This window comes from Trachurus trachurus (genome assembly GCF_905171665.1).
Source record: "Trachurus trachurus genome assembly, chromosome: 7".
Lineage (NCBI taxonomy): Eukaryota > Metazoa > Chordata > Actinopteri > Carangiformes > Carangidae > Trachurus > Trachurus trachurus.
Genome location: NC_139901.1, coordinates 26518089 through 26539940, shown reverse-complemented (window position 1 = coordinate 26539940; position 21852 = coordinate 26518089). Strand labels below are relative to the sequence as shown.

Here is a 21852-nt window from a genome sequence, read left to right as displayed (position 1 = left end):
GTAACTCAGCACAGGGGAAGCAGAAGGAGGGATACATTATCACAGTACAATTATCTTTTCATGCATTGGAAGTAAATCATTGTGTGCAGTGCAGCGTGCGTGCCAAGCAGCTGAACAGTTGGAGCTGTATGCCCTCCCCGCTTGATGGTGAAATTGATAAAGTCTGTGACATTGTCAAGCAGAAGTGTCAATTACAACTATAACACATGGAGGATGATTACACAGACCAAACATATATTGCAAATGAAGCTTTATTGCCAGTGACAGAGGGGAAATATCCAGAATGGACTTTTTTCCACATTATATTGTATTCTGATCTTGATTGAAACAGTCCAACACCGGTTTTTAAAAGTGTACATACATATATAGCAAGTTACCATTGCCCATAAGGTCCTGCAGGTCTGAAGACAGAAGTTTCACCTCAACACAACAGCCAAATGAACACACCCGATTAAAATCTATCAGTCACTGAACCAAGGCCCTAACCATGCAGCTATTGAGACTGGGGTACCCCGGCATGATCCTCCCTTGGAAGTCAATGTCATGGCATATTTCCTATTAAACAGAACAACACATCCATAAAGCCTCAGGCATGGCTTTTACAAGGATACGCTCACAGATACAATGGCACTTTATACAACTTGGAAAAGAACTGCACACAGAGCTTGCTGAACATATTTCATATTATAGTAACAAACAAATTGTTGGGAAAAAAATGGTCCGGATTTTTTCTTTTTACAGTTGATTTGGTTGCTTTTTAGCTGTTTCACCATTCATATGAAGCGGCTTCCACCAAAGCCACTGGACAACAACTGAGTGATCATGACACTTGTGTTTTAAAACAATTCAATGAGTGGAGGAATATAGCTTTTTGAATCAATTCATGAATTAATGGAAGATCCGATTTCAAAATAAATGCACTATTAAGTAAAAAAAAACACAAAAAAACATAAAAACTTATATTGCACTTTCCATCAACTCACTGGAAGAGAGTGATGAGGGTAAACGTTCTAGATCTTTGAATGGCTGCAACACGGGCACGGGTCCACACCGAACCCCAGAGCACTTGCATTGTTGTCATGGAAACACCACCATGATAGCCGATAGCCAGTGTGAGGGCAGTAGGAGGGGGGGCTTTATATCTGGCATCTTACAGCAGATCCAACATTAAACACGTTTTTTTTTCATTATCAATTACAATGTCAGCCTCCATGCAACTGAATGCAAAAGACAACAATTTGAACGCAGCATCGGCTCACTGGTGTGTGATTTGCAACAGGCTATTTGTTCTGTTGGAGCGCTTCACTCTGATGAAATTACACACTCCATGTGACACTACAGCATTAACAGTCCCCTCACTGATATTTACATTGTGGGCTACTGGAGTGCAAATACTGTTATTGAAAGTAAATGATATACTGTATTCTTTGGTTCAAAATTATACAAATATATTGAAGTTGTGTTTGCAGGTACCTGCACAACGTCCTACATAATATTAAAATCTTTGATAAATCGTAGACTTATTTTAATATTTATTATGTGTTTATATACTATTATTCTAAAATCATCCTAATAATCTCTTCTCCTGTGACACTGTGACACTATAGATGAAAAAAATAACTTTATGAAAGGCAACATACTGCATGTCTCTGATGTGTGTATGCACGAGTGTGCACAGTCATTCTCTCTGTGTTAACGTAGGCCTATGTTTGGTAATGACTACATGTATCCTCTATATAATATACCTTTCTTATGACACATTCACAATGCATGAATCACAGGGTAAAACAGCGATGTTAAATGAACATCCCACTTGTTCAGACACTTACAACTGACTTACACCTGCCTTTGTGTCAATCATGCAAACAAAAATAAATATCTATTAGTATAAACATGAAAATAATCACCACTACAGCCATACACACCCACGTACTGTATACATATTGAGATATACACAAACTTCAAACTGCACGATAGTCCACAGTTTGAACAATATCTAAGGGTACACACCAAAATAGAAAACAGAAAAGGGGGGTCGGTGGCAAATGAAGGAGTCTTAGCTGGGTCAAACAAGTAGCACAGAGCAGCACTGAACTCAGTGTAGGCACAATCTGCTTTTTACATCATCAACAACAGCCCCAAAGAAAATCCACAGCTACTGAAACATAGGTGACCTATACAAGCACACAAATCAACAGGTCAACAAGTAGACAGTACATTTTGACACTGCATAGAGTTAAAAACACAGTCCAGGCCAGCTCTCAGCTGTACCGAGCTCACGGCGCCAAGATCTGATTCTAGCTATCAGCGTCCACACACACACGTCTGCGCTTGCGTTCAGCTATGGTACGTCATTGTTAGACTCTGAGACCTTTCCTTGTTCTCCTAGGTGACTCAGTTGGCCTGGACTGGTTTTGGACCCACTGCAACGCCATTACAGTCGAGTATGTACTGCAGACAACCTTGAGGTGGGCGCCCAGCACCGTTCTTAGTGGGTTCGCCAGCAATCTCTCCCTTCTGGCCAGCTCCCTAAAAAGACAAAGAAATAATTCACTCATTGTACTCATTATACTATGATAATTGTCTTTCAGTGAGATCTAAAATAGCTAGATTATTGTAAACTTAAAAAAAGACAATGTATCATATCATCATATCATATTATAATTAACACTAATAAGACATTAGCATAAGATGCAGCCTCCTGTCTCTAAGCTCTGAGAGAGCCTGTGCCTTTGTGTCTCTTTACCTGGGACGGCTGTATAGTGGTGGGTCTCTGGGGAGCATTAGCTTCATTCTCTGCTAACACGTTCATTCTTGCCAGCACCATGTCAGCAATGAGCTGCCGGTCCTCTGCCTGATGCTCTCCCACCAGAGGCATGGCGGAGCCTGTCACCTGCAGCACATGGAGGATGGTATATAACGTTGAACTGATACATAGAGAGGAAACTTTCATATCAATACATCGCAGCATCTTCCTGACGTTTCATTAAAAGTTAGCTGTAGCCTTCAAACTTGACAACCATAGACTCGTACCTCTGTGATGTAATCTTTACCGTCTTTTCCATGGATGGCTTTCACTGCACAGATATCCAGACCTCCAAAAATCTCTGAGCAGGTGTCAACCCACACCTTGTACCTAAACACAACAACAAATCAACACAAGACCCAAAGCCATATATTATATTATATTATATTACATTATATTATATTATATTATATTATATTATATTATATTATATTATATTATATTATACATAATTATGTCAAATGGCACTCTACTGACTTGCACTGTGTAAATCTTATGACTAGTCATACTAAATGATTTTTGTTTGTCTGCCTCGCTCTCTTTTTTCTCTCAACCATACACCCTGCACCTCATCAAACCACAAATCAGACATTTCTGCTCCTCTGCCTCTCATTTAGATGCCCAAGACACCCACACACATACATACACATACATGTACATTGCACTCACTTGGTAAGAGAACTGAACTTGGAAACCTCATCATTATACCATTTTATGTTACTGTCTGTTGATACATATGTCTTATTGTAATGTCTGTTAATGTATTCCCCATGTCACTATTTTGTCACACTATTCACCCAAAAAAAAAAAAACGAAACAAAACTGAGAATGTTATGTCAAAATAAATAAGTCTTTGTCTCACAGTGCAGGATACTGATAAAACACGTACCGGTCAGTCATGGCCACCTGCTCAAGCATAGCTGAGCCTGTGTTGGTCTTCCAGTTTCCAGAAATAGATGTTCTCCTGAAACGTGTGTAATTTGCACAAATTCAAACAAGGTCATGTCTGTTTTTCCTTCACTTCTTTAGTTCATAAATATGTTCAATCGTACATACATGTAGGCTTTGTAGTCCACGCCAATCTTCTGGATCCGGATGTCATACTTGGAGTCGATGAGAGGCTCTGTGGTGGTGTACGTCTGGGTGAGAGCCACGACACTGGCTATGTCCTGGAACTTACTGTGATTGTCCACCTTCACCTGTGCACAACAACAGACATACCCAGGACTTAAAGAGGCATCTGGCACTAAACTACTATACATATTTATTCATCAAGACTGACATTTGAAATATAGAGCTTTAAATTATAGAGGAAACAGAACAATGTATTCTGTCATATTGCAGCAGAAAACATCTTGGTACCTTTCCAACACCTGAGTGGGCATGTCCGATCTTCACAACAACAGGAAATGATGGCATGCTTACCTAAAATAAGAAAGTATAATTTGGAGTTATTGCCTTATAATTTCCTCTGGGCTTTCATCTTGCAAATTTCAATACAGGCAATGTGTTGTTCAATTTAAAAATGTTTTTCTTGCATGAGCCCAGGGTCCTCACCATCTCTTTGTAATTGGGATAAAATGTTTGCTCAATCAAAGGGAACTTCTCAGCCCCCAGTTTCCTGTAGGTGTTTATAAGCTGAGCAAACTGGAGACACAAAAAAACAAATGAATCAGAGACACAGTGGTTTGAAAATGAGTAAATCACTGTTACTTCAGAGAAAAAAAAGAAGAAAAAGACAGTGAATGCTGAGTGCTTACCGCCCAGGGCTTGTCACACAGGTTGTAGATTGACTCGAGGGAGTTGATGCTTGGGACGCCTCCATATTGCAGACCGATGATCAGGTTGCGAAAATCTTCATTCTGGGTCATACTGAAGGCGTGTTGACGAATGAGGACAAAGTCTGGCTTGAATGACCTAGAGGATAAAATTATAGAAGAGATGTGACAAAAATCTGACCGGTAAAATGAGTATGAGTCAGACACACACAGGCACACCTATATATAGAGAGTATTATCTTGAACACTGCACCAATTTGTGACTTTTGAAGGATACATGTTCCCTCCTCCTGTGTTAGGTTGTGTGTGACTCACCTGATGACCTTGGTGCCTCCTCTCCAAACCTGCATGTTAACATTGCAGGTCCCGTTGGCATGAGCCACAACATTGATCTCATTGAATTCAGCCTGTGGAGATAATGGTTACATTGGCATATGAAGACAAATTGCTTAAAAGTCTCTATTCTGTTTTACATAAGTACTTAAAATGGATCTTAAGTGGCTTAGGGAGACTCACCTGCTCCACTTTGATGTCATAATCCCCATATACTTTCTTTCCTCTGAGTAATTTTGCCCTGTTCAAAAAGAGAAACACAGAGAATTTATAAACTTTTAATGTGACCATAAATTTCAGATATTCCTCACAGAGAGATTTCAAATTGATTTTCAGACCAAGTGCAAATCTACTGCTGACAACCCACACTATGAATTAATGTCAAATACTGTATATGCCATTTGAGTTGAGTGCATGAGCAGCACATGGCAGAAAAAATGTTTCCTTTAATGCTTTCCAACTGCTGTTTCACAGATTTTCTAACTATTCTTCATTTCAAATAAGCCGCATAAGATAAAATATTACAACATTTTTTTCTGCACAACTCTTAAAGGCAAACCTTCCAGAACATAAACACAGATGCAACTCAGTATTTCCTTCTCACTTGTCCATTTGCAGCACCACCCAGCAGCACCACCCAGTCAGGGTGGATAAAGGATGCAGTGAGGTAACGCTCCTGTCGACCACAGTGAATCCACATTTTTATTTTCAGCAAATCGCTGCATTTTTCATAACTTGTGATTCATCACTTTTTCAAACAGAATAACTGCCTTTTCTTGCTCGAATAAAAGACTTTGTGTCCTTAAACACCTTTTCCCCTGGACCACTGCTGAAGAGGAAATCCTTTCCCATGTGACTTCAGATTAAGATGGCTCAGTGTCTGTCTGTCTACTGACAGTGCACGGAGATGAAAACTGCAGAAACTCACACAGTGACTGCTGCTGTTAACAGTGTGTTCAATTTCTTTTTCTTTTTTTACCCCTGACTGATGCTGGGTGCTGGACCTGACAACATAAGCTTTTGGTAGTAGAAACATCCAGGGACATCTACTGTAAATCATTATTAACTTTCCCTGCAGGAGGTTTCATTCTGATTTCCACTTCAACAAGTTTTGACTTCACACTTCAATAACGGCCAACATCTGCAGTGCGCCGGTGTTAAACTGGTGTGGTGTGGTAAAAACACAAATTAAACTTTAATCCAAACAACATTTGTAGAACATCTAAGTTTCAGTATGTGTTAAATATATTCAGCAGACATGTTTTCTCTCATTCTTAGTGTGTATCACCTTGCTGCCATGTACCCTTTGCTTCCTACTCATTTGGTGTGGAGGCAAAGCTGAATAATTCATCCTCAATCTAATTAGAGCATGCATGGGGATGTGTTTGGCTGTGGAGAAAAACAAGCATTAAAATATGAATCATTTCTCAGATATCTGGGAAAATGAAATGCTGTCTTCGCACTGTGATGGATGTTCTTTGCCAGTACATTCTGTAAGAGGGACAGTGTTTCCAAAATAACAACAACAAAAACACAAGACAAGACACAATAAGACAAGACTCTGCAGACCACATCCCTGCTCAGCCCATACTGAGCATCGAAGCCACATATCCAAAGAGGACACGATCCTATTGCTAAACATGATCTTTCAACATTGTTCACTGGTATGTTTTAGTATTTGGCAGTGACTTCAAAGTACCCATGTCCTCTTGTTAAAATCCACAGCCTTCCTTTCATCCAAAAACCAAGGACATTGTTATCACGCTGACCTCAAAAAATAGACTTAGTCACTGCTGGGTACTGCGTTTATGTGGGCTCACTGAGACAGAGACAGGAGCGTGATAACCTGGATCGTTCATTTGTAAGAATCAATATGTCTAGTCTTGACTTGAATTAAAGATGAGATGGGAAATAAATTAGATTAAATACATATATAAATGTTCCTCTATTGTCATATCAAATGTAAACGAGGTAGTACAGAGGATGAAAAATGAAGTTGTGTGGACGTGTTGCCAAATTTTACATCGCTATTTTTCATTCAGATGATTCACCCGAGAGCTCAGTAAGCAGGAGCCTTTGCTGAATTTTAATGTCCACCACTTAGCCTGTTTAACATTCACTCTCACATGTGGGTAATGTTTCAATAAGGTTAAACTCACAATACTAAGCTTTCCTATTCCTGATACTGGTTAAACAGTCCCCAGTGTATGTTTCTTTAGATCTGAACATTGAGTGACTGAGAATATAGAGACAGCACAGCTCAGTCATTAGTCTGATAAGTAAGACAGTGTGCCATCTGCTCCTCCCTGTCATAAGAGCAATTTATAGCAAAGCATTCCTGGAACAAAACAAAGCTCTCTGGATGCCCGGCAGCCTCATCTATCAAGTAAAAACACCAAATGACAGAATGTGTCTGTCTCTATATACTGTCACCCTGACAGTCGCCATGGCTCAGAGAGCACGCACTTTAGTCTATGCAGTTTCATTTGGCTTAACACAATCTATTGCCTTACAGAGACACTTTTCACACACTTATACATACTAATGTATTCTCTTATTTCTATATGGATAATATGAAAATTGCCAGACATTTTTCATTTGCTCACAGTAACTTCTGGAATCTAACAAACAAGTCGTGTAAGATTAAAAACATTTGTGCCATTTAACACAAATTGGTCTTCACTTTACAGAAATAACCGTTCGACTCTCATAGTAATTTCTTTGATTACTCAGACTCAATTTAATCACTATAATAATTATAACAATAATACAGTAATGGCATTGTGCACTTGAGTGGTGTCATTAAATGCAGTACCTTTACACAAAATCCTTCAAATCTTATGAGGGGGAAATTAGGACAAATATCACACTGCACACTATATATATAGCCCAGTATGTATCTGAACATAGGATATAGATCATCTTTGATTTGCTTGATTTGTTATGACAAATAGAAGCTGATGCCTGAGTCCTTTTCCTGATGAAATTAGTCTGGAGGCCACTCTCCTGATTTCATTCTGTGTATCCTAAGGGCCACGAGGACTCATCACTATGGTTTTCTGTTTTGGCAGCGACAGAAAAAAAAATGTCTTGAAACACACCGACCTGCAATGAGATACAGCAAATAAACAAGCCCTCAGACCCAAGGTGAGCCAACGTTACAGAGAATATTAGGTACTCAGCAAAACCTGCATTATAATAAAGAGAAAGTCCGTGCTCTTACAGCTTGCCAACAGCTATATATTTTTATGGTTTCACCCTGCCACGGTGAGAGCTGAATACAAAGTATGTAATATAACAAACACATCAGTAGTTGTCTATGGCTTTTCCCTTCGAGTCATTTTCAACATTACATTTGTTTCTTTGTTTTATATCTAATAATTGAAACGGCACCGTAATACGAACACATTACAAGCTACAGGAGACAGGCAGACCCAACTATACCGAATAAAACCAAGACTGATTTGTACTACCGTTGTGACTTACAACCACGGGGTGAAAGGTAGGTCTTATAAAAGCAAACAGAAGAAACCAAAGCTAGTGAGCAAACATACAGTAGCCTACACAGCTCCCCTGTCAGTGATATTGAGCAGCCATGAAAAATAGATGCAGCACTCAAGACAGAGGAAGCCTATTGAGTGAAGCATTTTAGCTAATCTCCCAGGTGAATGTGTACTAGATAGTATGAAGCGTGTAACTGGTAGTTTGTGGAGCGGCGTCATGAACTGACGTTTCATTGATCAACTGTGTCAGGTATCAGAAATAATGTCAGGCAGGGAGATGAATTTGATGAATATGTTTTTTTTTCCTCAAGCTTCTACACGCCAGATCTTGTTAGACGGTCAAAGTGATGGAGTGTAAAACATTGTCTTAGTTCTCAGCCCAACTTACACACTTTTCTCTGTTAGAACCACCTTTGATGAATGACATGGTTTTAGTTTAATATATTATATTGTGTGTCTCTGCCAGAAAACAGAAGAGCAGCGTCAGTGTATTGGCACACCACACTGTAATCCTTATTTTCCAACAAGTGAACTCATACGGCTGGCATCCATCCTGCTGACAGGGTCTGAGCTTACTAACATTGATCAAGGTTTCTATTATAGAAATGGCCAGTTCTGCACTCATACAAAGGGCACTGCCAGCCAGGCCACCTGTAGAAAGCAGTGAAATACACCTGAATTTGTGTGATTTGGTGTGTTTTTTGAGGCCAAGTTCCTCAGATGATTCAATTAAATTAAATCCAGGGGTAAATGCAACAGTATCAGTACCTTTATCAGCAATAAAATAAATAAAATCTTGTCACAGTCGCCATCTGGTTGTGGCCTCTACATAATGCAAAACACAGACGACATGTTAACCTTGATACGACACTCATACAATCAGCATGACTGCCTGCACAAATAGATGCCAAATGTGACTTACTGGGTTGAGTTTCAGTTCTCTGCTCTCTGGCAAATAGTAAAGGGCCATTGATAATATCCAAAAGGAGGCAACAGAAGTCACAAAGATGCACTGTGCACAATGCGTGAGCCCACCCACTGCACTATCCAGCTGCACAGCTCTAGCTAGCACACATTGCTGTGGGAAATATGTCAGCTGTGTAAACAAATTAAGAACATGAGGAGACAGAACTGACATTTTTATTTACTGTTCAACAACAGATCAGGAAATTCAGTTTCCTCCACTTTCACTCTTTATCACAATAGACCGCCCAAAAAAAATCCTTGTATTAAGCCGCCTCTAAATAAAAGCTCCCAGGGCACAGACTGTCAGTTCAACAGCCTAAATGCCTTATTGTAAACCCACCCTTAACATTAATAACAGGATGGCTCTTTTTCTCAGCATGCTGTGAAATATCTCTGGCTACTGCATGCCCCTTATGCATGACTGACTAATGGAAACCTGTGCACCGTGCTCTGCAGTAAGTTACATTAGCCGTTCTCTATGTACACTATGTGCAGGGCATGTCATGTGATCTGTTATCAGTGGTAAAGGGGGGAAACCCCATTGATAGACGGAGAGCACTGCAGTATCCAGGCTACCTCCAGAGAAATATCATGCATTCCTCCATTCTGCACAACCTGTGGATTGTCCACTGTTGAGAACAGTATAATGCCACATCATAGGACAAGACTATCAATGATTTTGGTTATTTCACCGTATTTTTATAGATTAGAGATACGATTTTATAGATCTGTATAAACAGATTAGTTTATACAGGTGAGATTCTATTGTTTCGTTATGTAAAACAAGACCACAGAACAACATTTTCTACAACAGAAAGAGAATAGAGGACAAAAAAAATCCTCCATCTTGGTATTATGTCATTACTGCTGAGAATCAATGGACCATATTTCCCTAAGTATTGGCTGCCTCCATGTATTACTGTAACAGAGACATGCCGTACCATCAAACCACAGCAGCAGTGCACATTCACATCTGCAGGGTGCTTCATATAAGATGTTGCTTCAATGGGTCTTTAAGCATTAACTAACTACTACAATCAAATGAAGAAAGAAGAAAAGCATTAAAGACCAAAGAAAAAACACAGTGTGTAGAAGACTCATACGTGAGTGAGTAAAGAGGGAGATTGTCTTACCACTCCTGCTGTGGTTCATCGATGACTAGGAGAATCTTAAACTTCTTAGGTGTCGTGACTTGGGTCTGCTCCACTAGCCCCGCTGAGGCAGCTGTCTGCTTCACAACGTTGGTGATGGAACTGAAGAAACCTGCTCCGGTGGACTGAGACTGCGGGGGTTTTCTCTCAGGAGCAGGGGAAGTGGCTGGAGGTGTAGGCCCAGCTGTAGGAGACTTGGCAGGGGTGGTGGTGGTGGTGGCGGTGGTGGTGCCGGCAGGTGGAGGAGGCTGAGCAGGGTCAGGCCTCTGGAGGTCTGTCATGTAGCCATTGGGCAGGTTGGAGATGAACGTGCTGTCCGAGAGGCGCCGGCGCAAATAATTCATGGCTGGTGCTGAGAGAGGAGCAGAGTCAACAAGCACTGGGTGTGGAAAATGATCTGCAGCGAAGTCCCTTCTCTTAGTGTAGAGCTGATAATGGCTGAGCTCTCAATGCAAACTCCCAGCGAATGTATTCCCTCCCAGCTCAGTGGAGCATCCTCAGAGCTCCCCCTCACGGGCAGTGACGCTACACTCCGGCTCAGCCAATCCCCTTACGCTGTGCTTTCCTCAGCCATTACAAACGATGCTCTAGCTGTGTTTCTCCTTCCTCCTCTCGTCCTCTCTCCTCCACACTCTCACTCACTGGCGTGCTTGCCTTCCCTACCCCTCCCCCATTTTCTACTGCCTCACAGGCGTCATGCTTTGAACCACAGCATGGAAAAAAAAAGAGGGGTTTCCAGTGCAAGTGCAAGAGGGTATACCGAGTGCTACATCATTGTTGCCTCACCCTCTGTTTCTCATGTTTTCTTTGCCTCGGGTCCATGCACAGCATCTGTGTGTAAAATGAAGCCAGGAAATCTAAAATGGCTGTTAAGACTCGTGGGCAATGTTGAATGAGAGGGAGAGCGTCAGCAGAAGTCCCTTGAGACACCAATGCATGCAGTAAACCCTGTCTCTTGGTTGATTTATCAGTCCCTTTAAAGCTACTGATTTAACAAATTAGAATTCCCTACAAGACATGCTATACCTCGCTATTTCAGCAGACTTTCCACAGCACTTTTCGCATACACATATCACGTGTGAACACATAAAATCTAAACAATAAAACAAAAACACACCTTTGAAACTTTCTCTCCATGTGCGGTGGTGATCGCAAAATTATGCAGAAGAACACAGATTATTTCTAATTAATTCCAATACTAATTCTTGATGACAACATTTATGTGACAACAGAAACAATTGCCACCGCTATTCCTCCTCATAAAGTACACTAATTGGCTGCTCTAACACGTTTTAATTAGTTTGTATGTAACAAAATTAAACAGGACTGAAGCTGTGTGGTGAAACCCCTCACAGATCACTATGTGTCAAACTCAGGTAATAAATCAGATGTTTTGAAAAGGGCCAGGAAGCACGTCAATAAATCAATAACTTCCAAAGCTCAGAGGGCACCACGAAATTACATGATTTGAATCTAATACACACAGATACGGGACCGCAAGTGAATTTAAAAAAAAAATTATAGTATTAATCATTACCTTGCATGGATATATTTCTCCCAAACAACCATAAAACTAAAATTATTAGCTGACTGGTGTCATCATCAACCACTGATCTTTTGATGACATGTAACCATCAGGGGATTTAAACTGCAGAGAAGGTCATAGAAAGGCCACGATGCTGCACTTAATGTGATGAAAGGATAATTGACTGAATGAATGAAACAAACTGGTGCAAACAACAGGCTGCAACAGAACAGCTCCTATGCATTCATACAAAAGGTGGCTTTAATATTAACTGGCAAATAAGTCAAAAGAGATTTCAAAACTATAATTAGAATGCATATTAATGAAATATCAATATTTTGTTGTGTCATTTCCAGAGCGGTGCAGCTTGGGACTAAGTGAATATTTTTGCTCAAATGACCTGGTTAATTTTGCATTATTTTGCAGTTATTATTTATGAGCCTAATTTGCCATGGGTTTGAAAATAATAACAATAGCCTACTTAAATGCAAACTAAACTACAGTTACACTGATATTTTTCAAGCTTTCCACTAAGTTTTCTTCAGCATACGTGTTCATGTGACATTGAATATTACAATGAAATGATATTTGTCAGAACAGAGCTTCACAGAAATAGTGGCATTTGTTGAATTCATGACAGTGACGTCTCCAGCTCTAATTATAGCCTTTGTGTTTGCATTTGGTTTATTATTGTCACAGTTTCACAATATTATAATTTGTCTGTCACTCTGTCTGTCTTTTATTTACAAAACATCTGTTGGAGAACGTATTTTTCCTGCTGATGTGGTGTAAAATTTGTCTTTATGGGGTTGAATTGAGGGAGGGTGTCCTCTGTTCTGCAGACTGTAAATTTAAGCATTTACAATTTTTGGGCTGTGTAAATAAAGGCTATACCATTCTGTGTTTGCATTGTGCAGGTTAAAGTGAAATATGGGATGCAATAATTTCTGACTAAATATCCATAGATCTGGACGTGTCTCATTTCCCCAATATTAGTCAAGCAATGCAATGATGACAGTCTTCATGTTTTATTCCCTGCTCAAAAGAAGCTGCGCTGGATCTTGTTCAAAGATGTTAGGGTGACACCGGCTGGTAGTAGTGGTGCAGTGAAAAAAAAAAAAAAAACTAACCTTCTCTTTGCTGTAGTATTTAGCCCAGCCTTTAGATGTCCGTGGATGAGAGGATCCAGCAGCAGCACAGGCACAGCAAGCATGCCCCCGACTTGTGTTGCAGTCAGGAGGTTGATCAGCTGCTTGTGTTGTGCTCTTTCCCCTCAACACTGTGCAACCTGTGTTATAATCGCAGAAAATTAAGTATATGTGCATACCTTATAGTATGCCTTTAAGTTTGTCCTGTCTGGCTGTGAATGCCACAGGCTGTGTTCAATTATAAAAGAGACAATGCAAAAAAAAAAACATAGGATATTAAAGAGTAGAACAGTTGGTCCACAGTAATGTAAAAATTATTATCATTCCCTTGGTGTAGCTACACAATAAGGCAATAATCATAATTTTAAAAATTATAACAACAAATTGGTTTAAACTCAGCATGAAAAATATTTTGTGTCACTATGTGCAGGCACAACTAGGGCCATAATGATCCCGTATTCTTTGACTGGCTAAGTCACCACATGAAATCTATACGCTACAGTTTATGACATGAAAAGTGGGCACGTTAAAGTACAATATGACCTAAACAAAAAGCTATCATCAGTACCTACACTTGTTGTGATTTCCGTGCAAGCATTGGCTTGTGCATGTTTACCTTCGCTACTATTCGCCTCGTCTCCACTAGGGCCACTCTCCACTCTTTTGTTTGAGGACTTGTCCGGTGGGAAAGTGCGTGCACTGCAGGCACAGAAGCTGGGGCTTTTAGCCATGATGGTGTTGTTGTGGCTGTAAAAGCTACATTTTGTCGATGAAGTGAGTAACATTGACTGTTTTTATGTTACGCCACCGTGAGGGGCTTTGTTGACGGATATAAAGTCACAGAACGTAACTTAACTGTAAGTTGTAATTGAAGTGTAGGTTAGTTCAACGTTTGCTCGTTTGTTTACTAATTAAATCGAGGACTTTTTTACTTTACGTTACTTCAAAGTTGGTGACAAGATGCTAATGGCTAACGTTAGCTTGTAGCTGAAGTTAGCTGGCTAGTCTGGTGACTCCTTCAAATAAGTTAACGTTAGCTAACATAACAACTGTAACAAGCGTTGTTACCGTTGATGGTAACATTTGCTATTGTTTTAGTGTGTATATCTCGAATATAACTCTTCTAACTAACTTGTGGATGTAGAAATGTAACGTTAGCCAAGTTGAAGCTAGCATAGTTGGTTAGCCGAGCCTACGTGTTTAACTAGCCTTTGAGTCGGTAACGTCAGCGTCAGGTATCGTTAGCCTGCAAACTGTTCAGATCAGGGAAAACATGCTTATTTTTTTCCCTATAAATTACCATAAAGTGAGCCGTGTTTAATTTTTGTTCCTTGTCTTGTTTTTCTCGGTTTCTCCTCTGTAGGAAAGACGCTTGTTCATTCTCTTCGTTGGTACATCTTTGCTAACGTCAATGTTAGCAATTAGCCTGTTCGTGTAAATGCTAGTCACTAGAATGGACCTGTTGAACTCTCAGTTCCTGGACAAGATGAACAATAACATTGGGAGACTGCACTACGAAGGTTAGTTTTGTGTGTTTGTTGCAATGTGTATGTCCCCAACACTAAGTGGTAACTTATTTACATTTAATTTGTAAATACTAGCCTATGTTTCCTGTCTGCCAGTATACACACACCACTCTCACTGAATGAAATGTTTTGGTTTGCAAATGACGGTAACTTTTATTAACTACCTCACGACTAGAGCCAAGCCAACAACTTTAAGTTACTTTACTCTTTCTGTGTCATCCCTTGTTGTACTTTTTTTTTTTTTTTTTTTTTTTTTACAAAAAAAAGATTTGTATTTGTATAACAAGTCTATTTTGGTGATTACATTTGCAATCTAAAGGAATATTAAGATAGAGTATAATAGAGTGAACACAGTTTTCCAACAGAAATGCCCTGACGGTAATAGTGTTTTTTGTAGTTGTAGCACATAATTCATGCTCAAGGAGGCAGTTTTACTCCAGAAATTTCCATTTCATTTCTCAATTGACCTTCAAGATCAAAGTCTCCATGCAAATTAAATTCAGCCCTTGACTCAACTTAAAACAGTCTTCTTCCCAAATTATAGATATCAGTAGGGAAATCTAGACTGCAGTTTTCTTTTATCAGGACATGAGTTCTAATGTCTTGGAACAAAAATGGAAAGAAAAAAATAGATATTTATATATTTTTTAAGAATAGAACATTTTAGAAATTCAAGTTTTATACATTTGTAATTACATGTAATCTAAATTTAACTATATGCATTGCTCACTCCTTTTTCCACAGATGAGTCCAGGACACCCTCCCTGCCCACTGGCATGTCCAACATAACTGGGCCTCCTCCACACTGTCCAAGCAAACGGAAGTATGGTGAAGAACAAATGGATGACCGAATTAACTGTGATGACGACCATATGACCAAAATGAGCAGATTGTTTGCCACTCAGCTGTAAGTGCCTGTCAAAAGTGTCAAGCTTTATTTTTTGTTGTGCCCCACCCGAGTACTTATACAAATATTGTATGTGATTGTGTGTGTTCTATTGTGAGAGCTACCACATGAGTATTCCTCAAACAATGTCAGTTTGGTATCATTTATACATACAAACAGTACCAGACCATCATTGATGTAGGCTATTTATGCAATTGTGGATAAAAAAGAGAGAAATTAATGCATCCACTGATTTTTCTCTTTTTTTTGTCATTTATTAATTTAGTCCAATTTTTTCAGCATGGAAAATCATCAAATCATTTGATATGATGGGGGGGAAAAGGTCTGAACATGACCTTGCATGTAGCCACCACCCGAGGCTGTAAAGCAGCTTTAAGACACTACTTGGACTTAATTGCCCAGATGACATGGTGTAGTCAAAGTGACAAATTGTGTGTGTGTTTATCAGACAAACAAGACTTGACCCCAGTCTACACACTGTGTGCTGGAATGTGTTTATAGACTAAAAACAGTGCATATATCAGGGAACACATTTCATGTCACATGACATGTGTTCCCTGATATATGCACTGTTTTAAGTTGAAGTTACTGTGGTTGTATGTGTTTCATTTGTACTTTCTTTCTTTCTTTAAAAAAAATAATAATCAAGGGCCCGTCCCTCTGCTGGAGACAACCGTAATGAGCACTGGAGTCACAGTCCTGTTGAGCACATTACTTCCTCTTCTAATGGTCTCCATGGGACCCACCTTTATGCTTCGATTTCGGGCTATGCTGTAGACCAGCCTCTGCCTCTGACCAAAAGCAGCCACGACATGGGAGTCAGCAGCAGAGAGAGGTCTGTCATGGGTGGGACAGTCGAGCGGCAGCAGGTATGTCAACTTGTAACACATATGGAAGATGCACCTGATAGTCATAGTAACAAAATTTAAACCATGGAGATTAAGCAGGGGATTTATGATAGAATAGATAAAAACACGAGTTGAATCATTTGGATAAATTAAAGACTAATTCATGCCTGTAATCGTCCACATGGCACATGTGACACCATTGCTGTCATTTGTCCGCATTTATGAACATCTGTGACCCCAAAGTGGGCACCAGCTTGCTGCCCACAATTTGTGACTGCCTGGACTGTAACACAAAGGTACTAATAGCTTGTACAGTTTGACTAAGCAGTGCCGCACTTTTTCTTGGTCAGCAAACTATAACCAGCAACGCATTTCCTTTGATGGAAGATTCTGTTTGTATCTGCTACTAAACGTTCTGCGTTTGAGTTTATCTGCAGTCTTGGCTTTGTTTGTCGAAACTTGTTGCCCAAAAGTTGGAGTTTATTTCAATTACACTATACTTTTAGTTTTTTAAGGATAATGGATGACACTTACTTCAAAGATAACTGGTTTTGTTACACAAGGTTCTTCTTTTTAAGACAGCTTAGTGGGAATAATAAAATGTGCCCAAATAAAAATTTGCTTCGCTTGATAGCCAGCTCAGGTTTAATGACCAAATTACCCTCAAGGGACACAGAGCTATATATCATCACACACCCAGTTAGAAAAAGATGTAGTTTCACTTAACACAGATGTTTCATTCAGCATTACTTTACTTAGTTGTGTGACTTTGACTATACAGATTCATGTAGATGGCTATCATCAGGAGAAAGCCCATAGATCGTAGCACTCTTATTTAGAGAGAAGCACTAGTTGTAGAAATGTTTTATTCATATATAAAGAGTCTCTGGGGGAGATCTATAAGTGTTGCACAAACTCTTACACTGTGCAGTTTCTCTGTGGTCGCTGATTATATGTTTTTTTTTCTTCCACCTATAGAATCGTCCCTCTGTTATTATCTGTGCCCCAGCGAGCAACCGCAATTGTAACCTCTCTCACTGCCACATGAATGGCTGCACTCCCAGCCCGTCTGCTGATCAGAGAAAGACCAACGGTAAGTCTGTCATTATATCAAAGTGTGCACAAACTTAGTATAGAATTTTCCTGTCGGTGCAGTATTGTCAGGTTAATAAAAAATGAAAGGGAATGTACTTGTGGGCACATAGCAAAGTTTAGATTTAATGGTGATTGATTACAAAAAAAAAACACCCCAACAACTTAACGATCTTACACTCAGAGCGTACACCACACCAAAACTTTGTAGAGCCTCCATTTGCTCTCAAAACAGCTTCAGTTTGCTTTTGGTCCACCACATCCCAAATATGTTCTAATGCACCCACATCTAGTGACTGAAAAGATCGTTGAAGAACAGTGAACACATTCTCATTATGATTCTTTGCTGAGAGACATGGTGTATGCAAGAAGGCAGCATGATAAAAAGGTTTATGATAGATTCTGCTCTCATTTACGGATCAGAAGATGGTACATTGTGGCCCAAAAGAGGTTAATGTGAGCACTGCAGCAGCAAAACTCAGATCGGCTTTGCCAGTTGCTCAAAGTGCCAAGAGCAGATTCCCCACACCTTCACATCACCACCACCACCACCACCACCAGCCCGGACTATTGACACATGACAGATTGGGTCCATGGTTTCATGCTGCTGACCATCTAGCATCTTGATCACCACAGTTGTAAAGAGTCAGAACCTGACTTACTGCAGCCGGTCCGTCAGCTCCAACCACTCTGGCCTCTTTCAGCAACAAGGCCACATAACAGCTGCTCAGTGTAGTTTTTCTTTTTCTTTTTTTTCTTTTTTGCACTATTCTGAGTAAACCATGGAGACCGATGTGTGTCAAAACTGCAAATCAGCAGTTTCAGAAACACTCAAATCAGCCTGTCTGGCACCAACAATCATGCAACGGTCAAAGTCACTAGGATCACATATTTAGCCTCAATTCTGGTGATGTTATGCACTGCACATGATTGACTGATATGATAGTTGATGAAATAAATGTATAAGAAGAGTACATCATCATATGCGTGACTAAAGTGTCTTTGGAAGACCAAAAAGAGCCTTTTCACAAATGCAGTCACCAACGGTATATACAAAAAAGGCTGAATTGCCTTCAAGATATAAAATGCCTTTATGCCAGTCACTTGTGAACATGTCCAAACAATGTGTTGTGACATTTCTGCTTTCTAAAAATAACAAACAACAAGAAGTAACTGGCACTCACAGTTCACCTCAAGTTTCTCGCCTAAAAGGCAGAGATTGTTGACTTTGTCTGCGTGACAGTGTGTGTATGGTTTTTATAAAGCTTGACACAAATGAGTTGAATGCCAAACAACCACAGCCGTGTTTTTCCATTTCCTTCACTGCTTCAATCAAACACTTCCACTGTGTTCTGGCCACACTACAATGTGAGTATATTATATATTGATGTATACTATTAATTATTCCTAATGTTTGCTTTTTATTTTAGCTAACACAGTATGCGATCCTGTGATCGAGGAGCATTTCCGTCGCAGCCTTGGAAAAAACTACAAAGACACAGAGCCTGTGTCCAACTCGGTGTCCATCACAGGTTCAGTGGATGACCACTTTGCCAAGGCTCTGGGAGACGCCTGGCTCCAAATCAAGGCCAAGGGTGGGGGTCATCAGGCCTCAGATGCAGATCCATGAAGCAGAGGGAAGTAAACATAACAACAATTGCTCTCTTAATGTTTGCTTCTTGCCGAGCATCAACTTCTCTTAGCAAAGAACAATATAAGACACGTAATGTGTTGCTCACCCAGGCTATTTACTTATGGACATTGAGGTTAAAATACTCAGCTCAGATTTGTTCTCTACAATTGAGGAAATGTCTCAATTCAAGAAGAGAAAGTAAATATTGCATAGTTGGATTGACGATGTTGGTTGTCAAAATTGTACAATCATAGATTTTTAGTTTAGTACATTTGAGATTCACAAAGTATTGGGTTGTTAGCTCATGTTCTGTTGTACCTGCCTTTCTCTTGCCTTGATAGCCAAAGAACTTCCCTGCCTTTTCCATCAACAGATAAGCCATAGATCTGGTCTTCATTGTTTCCATTCTAAAAATCACACTGCTTTTTGAATCTGTATTACTTGAAAAGGACAGCCGGGTCTCATTTGCACTATTACATTTCTGACCATCGAAGGTAGCAGGTTACCTGTTTCAGTTGGAACTAATGTGTTCAAGAGTATGTCTTGTGTTTTGAAATAGTGATAATGCAAATTAAGGCTCTGGTCCCCTTGCTTTTCTGGAGACACTAGATTAATCTGTCTTCTTTATGATCCTGAACTGGACTTATCCACTGTTAACTAAATAATTTTTTAGTTTCCTGTCTATATGCTCACTGTGGCTGATTACTTAGTAAACTAATATCAATCATAGTACATATCTCTAACTAGAAAGCATGTTTCAAATAGCTGGTTTCTATTACAATCCTTATTCTATACTATATATTTACTCAGAATTTATTTTTTATCTGTAACATTTTAGAAATACTCACTGCTGGTACAGTTGTACTCAATATATTTTTTGTATCTGGTTTTCATTACTATATATAGGTTTATATCTTAGCATCCATCTACAAATCACAGCCTCTGGCAAGGTTGTCTGAATGCAGTTAAAAAGGCTACATTGCTTCGTTACTCTGTGGAGCTGGATGCTTTATACATGACTGAATACAGCTAAATCTGACCTTCTGTAGCACAGTCTCTTAGCAGTGGCTTTATTTATTCACAACATGTCGATGTTTTCATGTTGACTTTTGACAAAATGTGGTGAAAACAGAATTCTTCCTTTTGATTTATTGAGAACAAATAGGATGTCTCCGTTGCTTCAGTGAGAAAAGCGATTTCCCAAATAGCTGAGATTTTAAAGCAGATGCGATGCAACGAGCGTCCTTACCTGTCGAGTAGACGTCGACGTTCCACCATGGCTGGCTGACGTCCATCAGTCACTTCAGTTGTGTTTAGCAAATACTGTTACAAGTACGTTTTTTTTTTTTTTTTTGATTACGATGATGTCATGGTGAGCTGCAAAACTCTTCCTTGTTATGGACAAAACGTTTAAGTGAGCCACAAAGTTTTTTTTTTCTTTTGTAATGCAGTTGAGTTCTGTTTAAATTAATTTCTCACCCTTCTGAAATTCTCTACTTATAGTAGCATAACCTATTTGTCAACACTGATTAAGATATGGTATTGTAAATTCAGATTTTTTTTTTGTATGTCAATTAACTGTCTGTGAAAACATATACATTTGTATTAATATTCAACAGTTTTTAAATTTGTTACATACACTAGCCTGTCTTTATATTTTATTTTACTCACGTAAGGACTATCATTGCGCCGCGCGGAATGATCATTGATATTTTTGTTTTCTATTCAGAGTAGTGTACTCATGTAGCATGGATGCTCATTATCTCCTAACCATGGTTCTGTCTTTCTAAAAGTTGATTCTTTTTCCCACAGATATCAGACGATTAAAAAAAAAAAAGTGCAGGAACACAACAGTCTTTCGATCAAAGACTTTCTTGGTGCAGTGTCAGAAAGACTTCTACACTAACAGTTTAACGAGTTTGTCTGTGTGTACCATAGTGGAGTTTTAGGGATTATCATGGGATCTGCTTGTTTGACACAAGTAGGTTTTTTTTTTAGTAATATGTTTGGGGTATTAGTCCATTTGTTATTTAATTGCTATGTTTAGACTACCTGTATCTCAAAGACTGTTAGCAGAGAGGACCTGCTCCAGGTGTCATCCACATGTAAAACATATGTTCACTTTTGTCCTTATTTCTCTGGAAGAAAATGCCACTGTTTGTACTTTTATTTCTTCCAAATAAACATACAAATGCCAAACTTTGCTTATCGCTTGTCATTTTTCTTACCAAATGAAGTGTGACGGCAGTCATAAGAGCAGCTGAGATACTTAATACTCCATTTTCTGTTTGCCTGCAGCATGTAGTAACAAGCTACAAACAACCAGATTGCATAATTTAACCCAGTTATTTTTGCCAGTATAGAGGCAAGGTTCGTGGCCTGCAATGAAGTGTTGCTAAATGGGTGTTGGGGCAGCATTTCAACTTTCTTTCTGCACAGTCACCAACAAAGACACTGCTGTTAAGATAAACAGCTGTCTCTGGAGTCTGTTGCTTCACAGTGTCCATTCAAATTCACTCAAAAACATTAATGTGCATGAAAAGTAGGACACCTTGTAGTACAGGTCCCTCTCAAATCCTGTAACATTGCTGTAAATTGTGAAACAATATGAGGATTTCCTTAGTAAAGCAGCTTCA

At 39.4% G+C, this 21852-nt stretch overlaps 2 protein-coding genes across 3 annotated transcripts; one reads left to right on the top strand and one right to left on the bottom strand.

Moving 5' to 3' along the window:
• Positions 1–2394: 2394 nt before the first annotated feature.
• On the bottom strand, positions 2395–13316 carry syn2a (synapsin IIa; the record flags this gene model as incomplete). The annotated part of the gene is made up of 12 exons (XM_083975501.1): positions 13193–13316; positions 10520–10889; positions 5101–5158; positions 4900–4991; positions 4567–4723; positions 4364–4453; positions 4169–4231; positions 3863–4005; positions 3696–3770; positions 3034–3136; positions 2747–2893; positions 2395–2529 (listed from the first exon to the last, which is right to left on the bottom strand). The coding sequence occupies exons 2-12, from the start codon at positions 10879–10881 to the stop codon at positions 2395–2397; spliced, it is 1425 nt and encodes a 474-aa protein (XP_083831627.1). The 5' UTR covers positions 10882–10889; positions 13193–13316.
• Positions 13317–13877: 561 nt separating this feature from the next.
• Positions 13878–21380, top strand: vgll4a (vestigial-like family member 4a). Of its 2 annotated transcripts, none has more exons than XM_083975502.1 (6): positions 13878–13984; positions 14574–14730; positions 15481–15643; positions 16293–16512; positions 17470–17584; positions 19014–21380. In XM_083975502.1, exons 2-6 carry the CDS (start codon positions 14649–14651, stop codon positions 19211–19213), a joined length of 780 nt encoding a protein of 259 aa, XP_083831628.1. In that variant the 5' UTR covers positions 13878–13984; positions 14574–14648; the 3' UTR covers positions 19214–21380. The 2 variants fall into 2 exon arrangements, with proteins under 2 accessions (XP_083831628.1, XP_083831629.1); XM_083975503.1 differs by having other exon boundaries at positions 13948–14067.
• Positions 21381–21852: the final 472 nt, after the last annotated feature.